The 15,592-nt window shown below is 42.3% G+C and overlaps 1 protein-coding gene across 10 annotated transcripts in view; it reads right to left on the reverse strand.

The window, feature by feature from the left end:
• NAP1L4 (nucleosome assembly protein 1 like 4) overlaps positions 1–15,592 on the reverse strand; it is a 1,556,420-nt gene that overhangs the window by 1,203,159 nt on the left and 337,669 nt on the right. For all 10 annotated transcript variants that reach the window (XM_069624142.1, XM_069624141.1, XM_069624146.1 and 7 more), the window contains one exon: positions 11,140–11,239. In XM_069624142.1, coding sequence (XP_069480243.1) covers positions 11,140–11,239 — 100 coding nt within the window. The remainder of the gene's footprint in view (positions 1–11,139; positions 11,240–15,592) is intronic.

Below are 15,592 nucleotides of genomic sequence, written 5' to 3' on the forward strand. Positions count from 1 at the left end.
TACCGAAAATGGGAGGAGGGAGGAGGCAGACTGTACAAAAGTGGATGATATGTACAATGAGCAACGGATTAGATCCTTCGAGGAATTCCTAGAATTACTCGATCTGGCCAAAAAAGACAGATTCAAGTATGATCAACTCCACCATTGGATATCCTCCCCGCAAATGTTTCAAGCGGCAACCAGAACTCTTACACCATTTGAAACATTCATTATGACTCATTCGAGTACAAATAACTGGTATCAATCACATACAAATTCCTAAATGCCCAGAGGGAAGAAACCAAATGGTAGTACATGAAGAAGTGGGAAACAACGCTGGGAAGAGCAATAACAAAAACCCAATGGGAACATGTCTGGCAACTCATCCCAAAATGGACAAGAGCTATCCGCTCGAGGGAGGCGTGGATGAAAATACTGGTTCAATGGCACTACACCCCGGAAAGACTACATACAATGTACCACACCATACAGAATCAATGCTGCAGAGGGTGCAACGCCGAAGGTAGCTGGACACACATCTGGTGGGACTGCCCAAAGTTGCAAAAATATTGGACAGCGGTAAAGACCCAGATCCAGGCGATGTTCAAAAGGTACGGACGGGCTGAGGGAAGAAGTGTGGATGTGCGGCATGTGGAACTGCGGAGAGAAGACACTGACTAACACGCAGAAAAGGAACTTCATGGGGCTCCTGATGGCGGCATGGCTAGCAATGACCCAGAAATGGAAGCAAAAGACACCACCCACAAGCCCGGACTGGTTGCGAAGAATTTGGTCCCATTTGGAAATGGAACGTATTACGTACAATTTACAGGGCAACTGCCAAAAGTTCACCACAGACTGGGAACGGCGCTCAAGTACCTGAAGAGCGATTACATGGAACAGTGGGGCCCGCACAACATATGAATTGTGGATCTGTTCACATAGCATCAAAGTAAATGAGCAGCACTCATGAACTTGAGGACGAGGGGGGTGGGTTAAGGACCGGGGGGGGGGACAGTTCTCTATTGTTGATGTTTAAGAAATGCAATAAAAATAAATTTTTAAAAAACTAATCATCGCCCAAGCCTCCTCTTCAGACAGCTCTTTAAAAGATTCAAGATAACGTTTCATATGCATTTGCCTCATTTCATTCAGTTTGACACAATGTAATCAAATGTCTTATTGTTTCAACTTTACTGATGTTTCACAGAAACATTGAACTCCTTGCGATCCTTTTGATCTTATACCCAAAACTTCTTTTGTCAACCACAAATTCAATCATAATTATTTTTAAAACCTCCGATTTAACACATGGCAATCGACTCAAATATTTGGTAATCAATTCAGTGCCCTGGCTTCAAATGAAAAGTTTTAAAAAATCTTAAATAGATTAAACTATAATCATGCACCAGGCATACCTCCAGAACATCATTTTTGCCTTTTTTCGACCTACACCTTAAGGTTTCCAGCAATATATTTGCGGACTGCATCCAATTTAGGCAATCCACCTTCCATCCTGCCATTACCCCATTTTTGGGATCCTCTAGTAGTGTTGTGATAAGTGTTAGAATGGAGTTTGACTGCCCCTCCAAACTTTTTCTTTAGAAGGATAACAATTTCCATTTAACTATGACTGATAAAGAAAGTAATCCCAACTCAAAATGGATGATCTGGATCGGAACTCCCTCCAGCAAACCTAAAACACTTTTCCCAAATTGTCCCCTCAATAATATTCCAATCAAGATTAACCAAAAACAATGTAGCTTCCACTCCATATGTTAAGGTTGGAAGGACCTGCTTATAAAACATTATCAAAGGCTCACAAGAAAGCCTGCTACATGTTTGTGAGTGATCATTCCCTGGCATGCAGCTGTTATTGCCTTGAACCTTAAATCAATTTGATAATGCGTTTCTGCCCATTTGTCGTTTGTGCATGCTCAAAGTAAGAGTATTCATTTTCTTTACAAATGTTGGTCTCAAAATCATCATATTTGATTTTATTGTATTAACCCTGTACCCACTGTCTTGAACATATAGCTCCAATAGAAAGCTGCTTCTGCAGGCTCACAGACGTCTGGGTCCATCAGAACCAGATCGTCCGCGTATAAGAGCCATGAAATTGGGTAAATACCAAGTTTTGGCGGAAACTAGTGCGCCCTCATCAAATATGGACCTGTGTCAGTGATAAAGAGGTTAACTAAAGCAGGGGGCATAATGCACCCCCGCTTTAATCCTCTAGCCAACGGAATAGATTTAGTCAGTTGCCCTAAAGGAGTTAATCTAACCTGCATTGATGTACCCAAGAACAGGTCTTATTATTGCCAACAAATAGGGAGGACAACCCCAATTTTTGAGTTTCCCATAATTTCGGTCAGTCCACTGAATTAAAATCCAATTTAAAATCAATAAAAGCCAAATAAACTGGCGAGCTAGTCCATTGTACTTTTCTTTAATTATTGATAGAGTGGCCAAATTCACTGCAGTACCCAATCCCAAAATAAATCCCTATTGGAAGGGGTAAATATCCCACTTTCTTTGACCCACTGCATTAACTGTCAAAACCAACTGGGCAAAAACCTTGCCTGGAACATTGAGCAAGGCTATTGGCCGATAGTTTTTGGGATGTAACTGCACACCCTTCTTAAAAATCGGTGTGACTATCGACTTTATCAACAAGTTTGGCACCCTTTGTTCCTCCAATATCCTGTAAAACATAACTGCCAGTATTTTCACACATATGTCTGGGTGAGCCATTAACATCATATTGGAAAGCACATCTGGCCCTGCGTCTCGTGAATTACTCAATTGTAATATAATCATCTTAATATCATCATGGTCAAAGCGAATGTCTCATTTGTGTCAAAAATGCCCTCTCTTTAGCAAACTCTGCACATGTGCCTCCTGCAAATAGGGCACTCAAATTAGTAACCCATATTTCCTCAGATAGAACATTCCCTGCACTGCCGACTGTTGAGTATTACTATTAAAATGTAGCCAGGCCAAATATCATACTATATTTTAGGCGGCCATTAGCATTTGTTCAGCTTCCCTTTGGATGGATGAGCTTTGTGACCTGTGAAGCTGTTTAACTTCTGTCCGAGGAGCTTGATTTTAGTAGTACCCCCACTCCTGGTCTTGTGCACATAGTCGGACTGCTAAATCAAAAACGTGTGTGTATAAAAATGGTCAGAGTTAGGGAATTTGAATTAAAACTATTTCAGGACAGTAGGATAATCATTTATATGTTGGCTATTATTCCGTAACTTTTGATTAAGGGTATCCAGCGAATGGTTGGTCCTGCTAAAACGATTCTTACAGGGCCCTACCTAGCCTACCTGTCTTGTATGAATGTACTCCATTTTTCTTCCCTCTGGTTGGTGTCCTTGTGAACAGGTCACCTTCATCTGTAAAAATTGCATCTGCGATCTACCTATGTTTGCAGTAATAGGGTGGAGGGGGCCCTCGCTTTCAACTTCACTTCTGTTTATTTCAACTATAGCGGACCAGAGCTGGGAACCCGCATTCTAGATAGCCTCAAGGACCAGTTTAGATGGGACCTGTAAAAAAATACTCGACTTAGATCTTTGTCATTAATTAACTTGATCTGTGTGTTCTCTATCGATTTTATGGATCGTAGACTTGTAATGGTGTCAAATAATCTTAAAACATTTTCCCTGTTCAATGTGAAAAAACAATACAATCCACCAATTGTTCTAATAAAACTCTATAGAGCGGCCCTGGCGCTTTATCGGTTCCTGGGGCCCATTTAAATATACCAGTGTTCCAGACCATTGTTGTGCAATTTTTTATTTAGCATCTTATCAAGGCTCAATTATAGAATACTGCAGTGGGGGCGGTCACTTACTTGCTGGGGATTAGTTAATTTTTTCTTCTCTGTTCTAATGTACAGAATTATGTAGATTGTACTCCTATTATCGGCTCTGAAGAGTGAGGCAGGGGCATAGCACCCCCTCCTGTTGATCTTTTGAGAGAATCTGATGGTTAACTGAGGTTGCCTCTGTCTGAGGCGATGATTGAGGCACTGCAGAAATTACTACTGAGCTGAGTACTTTATCAACTGAGTGTGTTGTAAGATTTAACATGTCTCTGGCCAACCCGATACTTGTCGTTTCCGCCTATTGTGTCAAATCTCCTTCCCTAAATTCTGAATCTTCTGGACTGAGATCATCTTAGGTTTTACTATGCCTTTTCTTTTTCTTCCTCTCTGCTGCTCATTCAAGGGCGCAGCCGCTTGTTCTCTCACAGGGACTGATAATGCTCTTAAGAACTTTCTGGAGCCCAAAGACTGGGCTCTTACCGGGGTGTTTTGGATTTTCATTGTCAGTTTTGTAGTTTTTTGACCCCACCTTATTTCCAAATATTTCAAAAAGGGGCTACGCTGAGCCCCATGGCTCCTACTCCACCTCCTAATCTGAGGTGATCGCTTCAATCTCATCTCCAACCTCCATATTACTTCTTCCAATCTTCTGGGGTCTGGGTATAACCAAATTGACCCCTCGGATCAGGAACGGGGGTCGAGAGACATAATTATTGACTATCAGAATTTGGACCAATTGAGGATTCTCCTGGGCACTGGTTGAATTGAGGCGCTAGCGTTAAATTACAGTTTGTCATTTCTACAGTTGCCATGTGGTATACTTTGTCCTTTAATATGCCAGTTAGCGCTGTTTGGGCTCCAATCTTTTCATTCAAGGAGTCTCATAACTTTGGCAATGTTTCTAGTGTCGTGTTCATGGCTGTCAGAGTTAATTCCATCGCTGGAACAGTCGGCGCCGTCAACCCAAAATACCTTATGGAGTCATGTGAATAAATGAAAGTCAAGAGTTAGAGGAAGAATCCAAGAAATGGAATAGACGGTACTGGTTCAATTGTCATCCATCTCTCAGATTCTATTAACCTAGCCCCTGCCAAGAAAGCAGAATCTGGGATGTCAGAAAAAGATCTCCTGGGTCACTGGGCAGACTTTTTGAAAATCTGGCGGATCCTCTATCGTTGCAGGGTGTTTGTCTGGGTCTGCTGTACCTCTTAAGGGAAGCTCAATTTTGTAAATAAATACGAATGTCCTCCTCTTGGCAGGGTGTTCCGGAGCTAAGAGTTGGTTGCAATAACCCTCCCAACCTCTCGGAGTATTATAGCCCTTGGTGATTTTGGCATTACACTCTCCCGCTCTTTCACCCCCGGTATAGCTGTTTTCAGCATACATGCTTGGGAAATTACAATAATCCAATAGCTGATCAGTCACAGTACTAACACTTATCCCGTACCACTATATTAAGTGTGAATAAGCAGTTGCAGCAAGGAGTCGTCAATAAGGAATCGGGCCGATCGGACGCCTCCCCGCCAAAACAGTGCACTGGCAGTGGACTCACCGAATGCGTGCGCACAGCCCGCTGGTTTTGTATTGATCAGCAGTATGTAGGCAGAGTTTGTGAGAAATTTGCTATGGAGCAAAAGTTGAAATAAAATGGAAGACGTTTCCAATTGGTGAGAGAGGTTTAATCTCGCAGCTACAGAGGAGCCCGTCACCAGCCAGCCAAACATATCTCCTACTGATAGAAGTAATATAGAGACAGGCTCCTTACTGCAATTAAGACAAGATTGTAGGAGGATAGTTAAGATCAAGAAAAAAAAGTTAAAGGAACATAATTGTAGTCCAGTTGTAGAGAATTGCCCAAGTAAGATTGATGACTACTTGAAATGGATTCATATGCTTGCTGCAACCAAGTGGTCAATACACTAAGTTCAGCTCTTTAGTAATTTGGTTAAAACAATACGCTCTTGTTAAAAATCAACGAAAGCTATTCATGCATGGCCCTTCATCACTAATTTCAAGGAAAAGGAATTATGCTTCATGGCATAGATATGAGAAAATTAACAATCAAACCTTAGAGTTCATTGTGGAGGTCTAAAGAGTTCACTCAATGAAGAACTACCCTATTTTATTTGAAATTAATTGAGAAGCTGGTCATATCATTGGCTCTTCAAAATGATTTAATGGCTGGTGGCAGGATCAGACTTGTTTAAGATCTTCGAGATGTATCACTTAATCTTATTTCAGAGATATATAAAATAACATCAATTCTGGACAAGTGTGTTGTGGCTACCCAAAGGAGTACCAACTGCATGTATGCGATATGAATTGGGCTTAATATCCATTAATGCTAGAATAACATGGAATACCCTAAACGAACATCGTAAAATGAAGATGCAGCTGGCAGTGCCTCAATACTACAAGATCTAGACTCCGGAAACCGAGTAAATATTCTTACCACATGGGCAAAACGATGCAATAAAATCTTATCTGACATAAGCACGGATTTCGTGACATTAGAAAATAATCCGAACAAGGTCAAAACTATGCTATGGACACAAACTGGATTGATACCATCGACATCCACAATAAACAGAGCTATGAATATAGTTCCCATGGAAGTGAAAACATAATACGGCTGAACATTATCTTGAAAAATTTCCCGGGAAAGCTTGCAGATTGCTCTTCTTAAAATTCCGACTAAACCAACTACCAACAAGGGAAAAGTTAAACTTTTGGTCCAAAGATAAATCTGTAATATCATGCCGTTTGTGTGATAAGACAAATGAAACCCTAAAACATCTAACCTTAGAATGTTCTGGTTTAATTCAAGAAAGAAAGCAGCACTTTGCTAAATATGTGCTGTGAGACCATCGTTGGGCTTAGAAGATTGGTGGAGAAACGTATACAGTGGCTCTGATCGAAAACTAACATTTGAATTGACGTTTTTCTTAGAAAAGATAGAAAAACTAAGAACCACTTAGTAAAAACTTAACCTCAGACTTTATCTAATGAGTTCACTATTAAAAGCACCAACGTTGTTTTTCTATCTGGCTTAATGATAATTTTGTTTTTAAATGCTCTTAAAGCTTGTAAATCTGTATCGCTGTTTTTCTTATGTGCTTATTTTAGAGCTCATTTTTGTTATGGTTACTGTACAATTTATTTCTACATTAGTCTGTCCTGTATTCAGTATTGTATGCCTCTTAATAGTTGTCTCTCATTTGCATTTTTATTATTTTGTGCTAATGATCTATTTTCCCGGATTATTATTGGATTAATTTATATTTTTCTATTAGCTAGTGTGTAAATCTATTATATATGGGGCCTTGGTTTATGCAACAGGATTTTATTCTGTCTTTGTACGCTACTTATTTTTTCTTGGGGGTTGATGCGTTATTGGGATAATCAAACAAGTAAAGTTTGATGATGATTACGAAAGAAAACAGTGATGATGGGCCTATAGTTTCAACACCAAGAGCTGTACAAAGCCCAGTGTCTTGCGAAAAAGTGTGGCCTTTAACTGCTTATTGGAATGTGGGAAAATTCAACATTGTAAAGAGTTGGACAGAGCCCACCAAAGTAGGGGGACTTTGATCACAGAGGGTTTTCAGGTTCTTGGTGGCGTGATCCACTGAGCACTAACAGAAAGAAAACCTCATGGTGTTAGAGGTGGTCGAAGGCTCCCTTAGTCTGAATAGACAATACATAAGGAGTACGCTTGTTGCCAAAAAACCAATACAGTTGTTAGGCAGAATCCTGTGCAGTTCCCTTGGGGAACACTGCAAAAAGATTAAGACTACAGGAGCAGCAGTAAACCCAATTGGTAGCAGTCTGCACCACCCAGATTTATCTGGTAGCTGTGGCTGAGCAGTCAGATTTCTCTCAAGAAGAGTAGGGCAGTATAGGGTCAAAACACAGTAGACCAAACAAACACTGACCAGAGCTTTGTATAAAAAGTATATAGTTATTTATTTAAAACACACTTTAGGCAATACACTAGCACTCTCAATGAAAAGTAATCTAAAACACAGTCAGGTAAGTATACACACCTCCCTTGATAACTATCAGACAAGTCAGGGTTAAAGCAAAACTATTTGTTAAGACAGAGTTCATAGGCCAGGCCCACTTTAAATGGAGCAAAGCGAAATGTGCCCAGGATCACACAGTTTAAAGGGCACTGAAAGTCTTTGCAGAGTGTTCAAAAGAGGTTGGGGTAAGTCAAAAGATATAGTTAGAAGGCCTGGAGCCAACCCAGTTTAGAAGCCAAGGATTTAAGGGTCACCTTTAGCAATCTGTAGAAAGGGAGACCAGGCAGGACACAGTACCTTAAAGAGAAAGGAAGCTCCAGCGGGGGCAGTTGTTCCTGGCAGTGGTTGAGGTTCGTGGTTCCGACCAGGGGGGGAAGAGAAGATCTCGTCGAGGAGGAAACGTGGAGTCGTTGCACTGCACAGGGATGAAACCAGCCGTGGAGTTCCCGATTAAAAGTGCGGTCCTTTTATTCGCGGTCAAAAGTGATGAGCTTGGCTATCCGGCCGCCGGGGTGCTTGGCACGGAAGATTCGACCAAGTGACGTCTTTGGAAGCGAAAAAGGGCGAACTGGTTGGTCCTACCAGCTCAAAGGGAGAAGACTCTCCAGCAGAAGATCTTCTCTTGTCGTTGGAAAAGTGCGAGTTTGTTGCAGCAGGGCTTCACCGGTGGCGTCGTCAGTTGCAGGTGGCTCAGCTTCTTCCCTCTTCGGATTCTTAGGTACTTTGGCGACTTATGAAGTTCCAGTCCCAAAGGCCCTGCTTTTATGCAGAAAAACCCCCATTCATCAGCCTAGCTGTCAATCACACATGCTAAGAGGTGAGCCGGGCGGCTCACCACTGGGCCAATCAGAGTAGAGTACGACTTGGATAAAAGCAGTCTAAGGCAACGCAGTCCAGGGTGCCGATTGCCCCCTCCACCCTTCCTGTGGAACCCAGACAGAGTGGCACCATTTGGAGGGCTTCTGTGGAGAAGCCCGCCAAAAAAGTGGAACAAAGGGCTCAACCTTGGTCAGAGTTACAGAGACGGACACAAACACCATTTTAGAAAAGAGTTCTGGCAAAAAGACCCAACCGTTCATTTAATATTAAATAAATAAACCAGCGGTATCTTTAACATTGCACTAAAAGTGGTGCGTTTAAAATCAATGGGAAAATCCCAGAGAATATTCCGGAGGAATATTTTGCGTGGTAACCACTGCCACCAGCCAGAAACTCGACGAGGGGTGACAGGACAGTGCCCACCTCGAAAACAGAGCCAGTGGCAATCGAATGACCCCATTACCAGTACTTCCACAATATTATGGTTTGTACTGGTTCTGTTCACAATTTGGACTAGTAAAGCCAATGGTGACTTTACAGGCCCTGGGAGACAGTAGTCAGTCCCAGGGTATGGAGTCTATGTTTGGGGGTCACTGACACCCCTACGGTACTGCCGTGTACCACACATACAGAAAAACAGATGATGATACCCTATGGAGTAAAAAGAAACCCCATAGCCCCAAAAGCACATAACAAGTCAAAGACATACCTCAAATCATGCCTAAGAGTGGGAGGAAAAAGTCTCACTCTTAGCAGGAGAAAAAAACAAACCCCAAAAATCCAGCAAAGTTGCTGGGGGACTCGCTAGGTTTGGGAAATTAGCCTTATAAGAGAATTCTCCCTAACAAGAGTCAGTGTAGCAGTTTGCTGGATGGTAAACTACCATTATGCATTAATGCAGATGAGAATGTGCATATAATTTTCCTAGTACCTATTGGTCTGTTTATATTAGGCATTAGATATTTATGTGAGTGAAGGTGTGGTAGTTTTCATTAACCCCCCTCCCCCCGCTCCCTCTGCCCCATGATGGAATGTTTGACAAGATACTGGAGTTACACAGGGGTACACAGTAGGGGCCCTGCCCCCATCCCTCACCCTGTGAGGAATTGTAACTTGTGCCTACTGGGATCATGTAAAGGCAGAGAATAAACCATGGATCCTAAATAGATACAGTGGATCTGAAATAAACAGCTGTGAGGAGGCTCGTACTAGAAAACAAGGCACTTTGTGTACTCTGAAAATGTGGGACTTCATTTGTAATCGGGGGCACAATCAATATTCATGTTTCTAAGGAGTTCTCCAATGCGGGTTCATCAGAGGAATAAGTTGAGTAAACCAGAAAGGGAAAGTCAAATACATAGGACCTCAGATCAGAGTAGAACGATTGGACTTCTGTCTCACTCTAGTCACTTTCCAGGATCCCTAGCCTCTACCCTTCTTAACATCTATTTTACATTTTCCAAGAGCCTTCCCTAGCTCTCCCATAATTACTTTCTATTCACATCCCCGCAACCCTACCGCCGCCCTGGACACTCCCCCCACTCATTGCTTCTAGTACAACTGAATCAATTTACATTTCTTTCAAAAAACAAATTTCCATAAAGTGGGAAAAAAAGAATGCTCAAGAGCGATTGAGTGTGCAAGCACATACAGTCACGCCTGGGTAATAGCCAGTGTCGCAATTTATATAGTCAGTGCCATGGATTGCTCTTGGTTCTAAAGAGAATAGCATGATAGACATGTGTTTTACAGATAACTTTGCCCGTGCACTGCAATCTGTAGCAAGCCAGGCCAGTGAAGCTAATGCATGTAGTTGTATTTGCTGCTGTAATCTGGGAGGGGTACATTTATAACATTGTTATGCAATTGGCAAAACAATGAAATGCAAAACAAATGCACTAAATAAACAAAGCTGCAGTAGTTAAATTTATGAGCTTTCTCGATGTTACTTGGACCAAAGCCCAAACGGTCCCAATGGCTCTAGAACCTGTATGGACGTAATTAGTGCATAACCCTCACAATAAAGTCAATAAAACTGACTAAGACTGTTCCAGTCATACTGTTAGACTGCGGAAGATTGTGGCACATGATTTCACAAAGGATCTTATGCAGCCGAAAAGGTTTCATCACAACAGGGCTGTAGAAATCTTAATCCTCAGAGTATAGGGTGCTGTAAAACGCAACAGGTAGAAATAGTGGACCTAAAACAGTCATTACTCCACTTGCCAAGGTTGTCCAATTCATACTGGTCGAACCAGTGGAGAATACATCTTTTTTTGCCTTTGTTTCTCAACTGTAAATTCAAATGTATAGAGGTGCACTTGACTGACAATGCAATAAATCACAGGATAAGGTCAGTGGATTTTAATATTGTGCTTCATTGCATATAAAATGGATTTAATCTCCTAAACAGAAAGCTACGTTTTTCTACTCCATTGCACAAAGAGAAAAAGATTAGCATTTGTCAACTACGCTTACGTTTCAATGTAACTGGAAGGGGTCTGAGCCACATTCTGAAGTCGTTCTTGTAAAGCAGCAAGGGCTTGAGGATTTTGCATTACTTTATCCGCTAGCTTCTCTGTAAGGAAATAAAAAAACAAACCCAAACAATTCAACCATTCACAAATCAAATGTCATTTGACCGAACATAACTGTTTCAAACACATATGGTGCATACTACTTCATTTGTATTGCCCGTCATGATGAAAACAAAGTTATATTTTCAGTTTTTATTACAAGATATTCTCATAAAATGTTAATCTTTTACACACCTTTTCACATGAAAGACCTGAAACAAACACATAGGATGTTCCAATGACTAACATTTGCGCATTAGGTTTGAATGCAGGAAAAGTAAACGAAAATGCAAAACTGAACCTTCGGTTCTACTAGTGAAATAAAGTATAAGAGGAAAGTTACTCTCTGTAGGAACTCCAGCTCCTTAGGACAACAAGAGCAGAAATCGCAGTGGGAATTCAAGGCTGTACAAAAACTGGATGTCCAGAAAAAGCTTGACAGCAAGCCTTGGGGCATGTTGAGATGCATTTCTCTAATCAGTCCCTTGTGGGGGGGATTTTAGGAGGCCATCCTATTTATGGTAAATAGAGACAATACTGAGAGGTTAACCAAAACCCAATCAAGGTAATGTGAATGAGCAGTGAAGGCTCAGTCTCAGGAAAAGTGTGAGAGTGGTCTAGGGCTACAATGAGTCCACATAGAATAATAATAATAGTAGTCATCAAGTATATAAAAATATTTAAAAAAATAAGGTATTAGGTCCTTTATGAACACAGCAAGCATAACAAATCACAGGTAAATTATGTAATCAAAAACCATATATAATATCTATACAATAACCTGTATAAATATAACTGCAGATTAATTATATACTAGTGTTTAACAGGTGAGTAATCCGATGCAGGAAAAACAGTAGTTAGAATAAGCACAAACACAGATCCCTTAATCTTCTGAAGTCCAGCCCTAAAATGTATGGTGCCTTGTGTCTAAAAGTCACAGGTTCCAAACTATGGCATCTTCCGGGAATACATTTCAGAATGGATGCAGTGGGCCGTGGTGGTGTTTGAAAGTACTTTAAAGTAAGTATTTACATCACATTCAGTAAGTACCCCACCTCCGTCCTATTCCCAAGGCAAACCTTGCAAAGGATCCTCAGCCCACGTGCAGTGACCAGAATCCAGGCCAGGCGGGATTTTAGAGACAAGGGATCTCCACTCAATGATATCCTATGGGAGACAGGGGGGATTTGTGGTACAAAACTGGTATGTTCACTTATCCCGACTCCAATTCTTCCAAGTGACACAGCAGGTCTTGCGGAATTCACTGGGTGCACAATCATCTGTCCTGGGTTCAGCCGTTGAAAGCTCAGGGATTGCTGGTGTAGATGCTACTTTTCCAGTCGGGAGCTGGTCTCAGTTCCCACCAATCAGTTTGTCAGCTTCAAGAAGCTCCAAATGATGAAAAGATACAGACTTGGCAGTGCAGACCAGTCAGGACACCTCACGGGAGTGCACAGATTGTTCCAGCTGAGGTCACCACATTCAGGCGGCAACAGGCAAAAATCACACCGCTGCTACCAACTTGTCTTAGGTACATAAAAGTAACTATAAATACATTAGGTAAAACATTAGAAGGAAACAATATCTTTACTGCACTTCAAAGTAATGTGTGCAATTATAAAAATGCACGAATTAAAAAAGCGACAGTCAAGTCTTAGGCACCAAGTTTCCCCATAAGAATGAGCAAAACAAGCCAAAGAAGTAAGCAGAAGGTTTTAGTGACCTCCATAAATCAGAACAGGGTAGCAAATGAGCAACAAAAGAGGGGGTCTCATAGGAATATATCGAGGGAAAGGTGCTAAAAGAAAATCTTCCAACAGAGCACCACGCTCCACCACTAAAATATTAGGCTCCCCTATCTTTGTCCTGAAAGTACCCAGTTTTGAATTTGTAAAGCCAACAAGCAGCATAGTTTGGGGGAGAGCACACCACTTAGACAATAAGGTTCCACAAGTCTGGTACCTTTGGAAAAGTGTGGGAGCACACAAACCATTAGCATCCTAATTTACAACGGACCCCTTGAAATCATTTATGAAAGAAATTAAGGCAACTAGAAAAGAATCCAACAATTGCTCGACGATTTAAAGAAGATAAAAGCTACTGATAATTTATCAGCGGTTACATCTCAAAATATCCATTAGCAGCTCCAGGGCTGTCTGAGCAAATGGATGGATGCTCAAAATCCTGCTAAAAACATAATATGAGCTCAATGCATATATATTATCATGCAATGTTTTAATTAGCAAAACTACAAATGTGGGGTTGCACAAAATATGAGATGGCTGCCTTGGAAGCCCGTTTCCCTTTTGGATCTCCGAAATGTGACGAAGAGTTATGAGGAGACCCTTAGTTCACTTGTTCTATCGATTGAAAATTTCAGGGCTCTCCTGACCTAGACTCTCTCGGCATCTGATGCCGGATTCGGAAAAAAGACAGGTAATGAGATCGATTGCTTCAAATGGGAGAAGAAAAAAAAAAAGAAAAAAAAAAAATCGGTAACCACCTTGGGTAGGAAGGAAGGATGAGTGCGAAGCACCACCTTATCTCTATGAAAAGTAAGGAACGGGTGTTCCACAGAAAGAGCTTGGAGCTCACTTACTCGCCTCGCTGATGTCACTTTAATTAGGAAGGCGACCTTCCATGAAAGATATTTCAGGTCGGTAGTGGCCATGGGCTCAAACGGCTTATGGCACAGCGAGGTAAGCACCACATTCAGATCCCATTTGGACTAAGGGGTGCGCACCGGTGGGAAAAGATGGAGACCTGCAAAATGCCTTTTAATGACCGGATTGGTCCATGAAAAAGAGCAGCTGTCTGTGGACAGGTAGGCCGCAATTGCAGATAAGTAAGTTCTGCAAGACAAGACATGAATGCCTAAAGTTGTAAGGGGGGGAAACGAAAAATAGGACTGTCAACCGTAGCATGCCTAGGGTCAATTTGCTTAGCTAAGCACAAGTGGCAAAAACAGAGCCATTTGCTCCTATATTGAGACCTCGTAGAAGGATTACTGGCCGCTTGGATAATGCGCCTATCGTCCTCGGACAAGTTAAACTGCACTATCTGAATTCAGGCACCAGGCCGCCAAACTGAACGATTATGGGGAGGGGTGGCACATCTGGTGATGGCACCGGTGAAGCAGGTTGCGAATCAACTGCAATCTGATCGGAGGAAGAATCGACAGATGCTGAAGTTCCAAGAACCAGAATCTGGCTGGCCACCAAGGAGCTATTAACAGGAGAGTGCAATTCGATTTATTCCTGAGCTTGCAGAGTGACTGATGAATAGGAGGCAGTGGCATGAAAGCATTGGCCTTCATGTTGTGCCACGGGATCTTGAGAGCGTCCCATAGAAAGGATACCCAGACACCATTCGTGGATGCAAAAAGAGTAAGTGTCCCATTTGTAAAAGTCCCAAAAAGGTCCACTTCTGGAGTGCCCCATTGGTGAAAAATGGTGGAGCGCGCATCCGTGTTCAGTTCCCACTCGTAGCTGGCTGCTGCCTGGCGGCTGAGTGAGTCTAGTTACATTGATGTGACCCGGAATGTGTACAGCCAGTAACCAAATGTCGCGCTGGACAGCCCATTCCCATATTTGAATGGCAAGGTCCACAAGGAGAGGTGACTTGGTGCCACACTGCTTGTTGATATAGAACATCGCCACAGAGTTGTCTGTGTGGATACAGACCACCTTGTTCGTGATGGACGGTTGAAAAGCTTTTAGCGCCCGAAAAACAGCCAGGAGTTCCAGATAATTGATATGAAACTGCCTGTCCTGAAGTGTCCACAGATAGAATACCTGGAGATGATCCAGTGTCGCGCCCCACCCCAGAAGGGAGGAGTGCGTGCTAACCGTCACTTGTGGGCCGGGCTCATGAAAGGAGGCCCCAACGGAAAGGTTAATGGTCGAAGACTACCATAGTAGATCAGTCGTCATGCACGATGGAACTGGGATCATCTTGGAATCAGAGTCAGAAGCCTGAGACCAAGCGCTCTGAAGAGCCAGCTGAGTATGCCTTATTTTCAGACATGCAAGAGGAAGGGCCAGCACGCAAGAAGCCATGAGGCCCAGAAGTCTCTGAAACCACCAAGCCGTCATGTACTAAGACTGGAGGATAGATCCGCAATCCTGTCTGCCATTAGGAACACCCTGGTTTTGATTGTATTCCAACGGAAACCCAGGAAAATCAAGGCTTGGGGGACCATCATGGAAGATTTCCACCAGTTCACTGACAGCCCAAGGTGGAACAGGAGCAGGAGACTGGAGATTGTTCAATGCTGTCTGAGGACAAGGACTGTGTAGGAGCCAGTCGTCCAAATACAGATACATGAACGCCCTCTAGTCGGAGGAAAGCTGCGA

This window comes from Ambystoma mexicanum, chromosome 11 (assembly GCF_040938575.1).
Source record: "Ambystoma mexicanum isolate Mex_15411 chromosome 11, UKY_AmexF1_1, whole genome shotgun sequence".
NCBI classification, from domain to species: Eukaryota; Metazoa; Chordata; class Amphibia; order Caudata; family Ambystomatidae; genus Ambystoma; species Ambystoma mexicanum.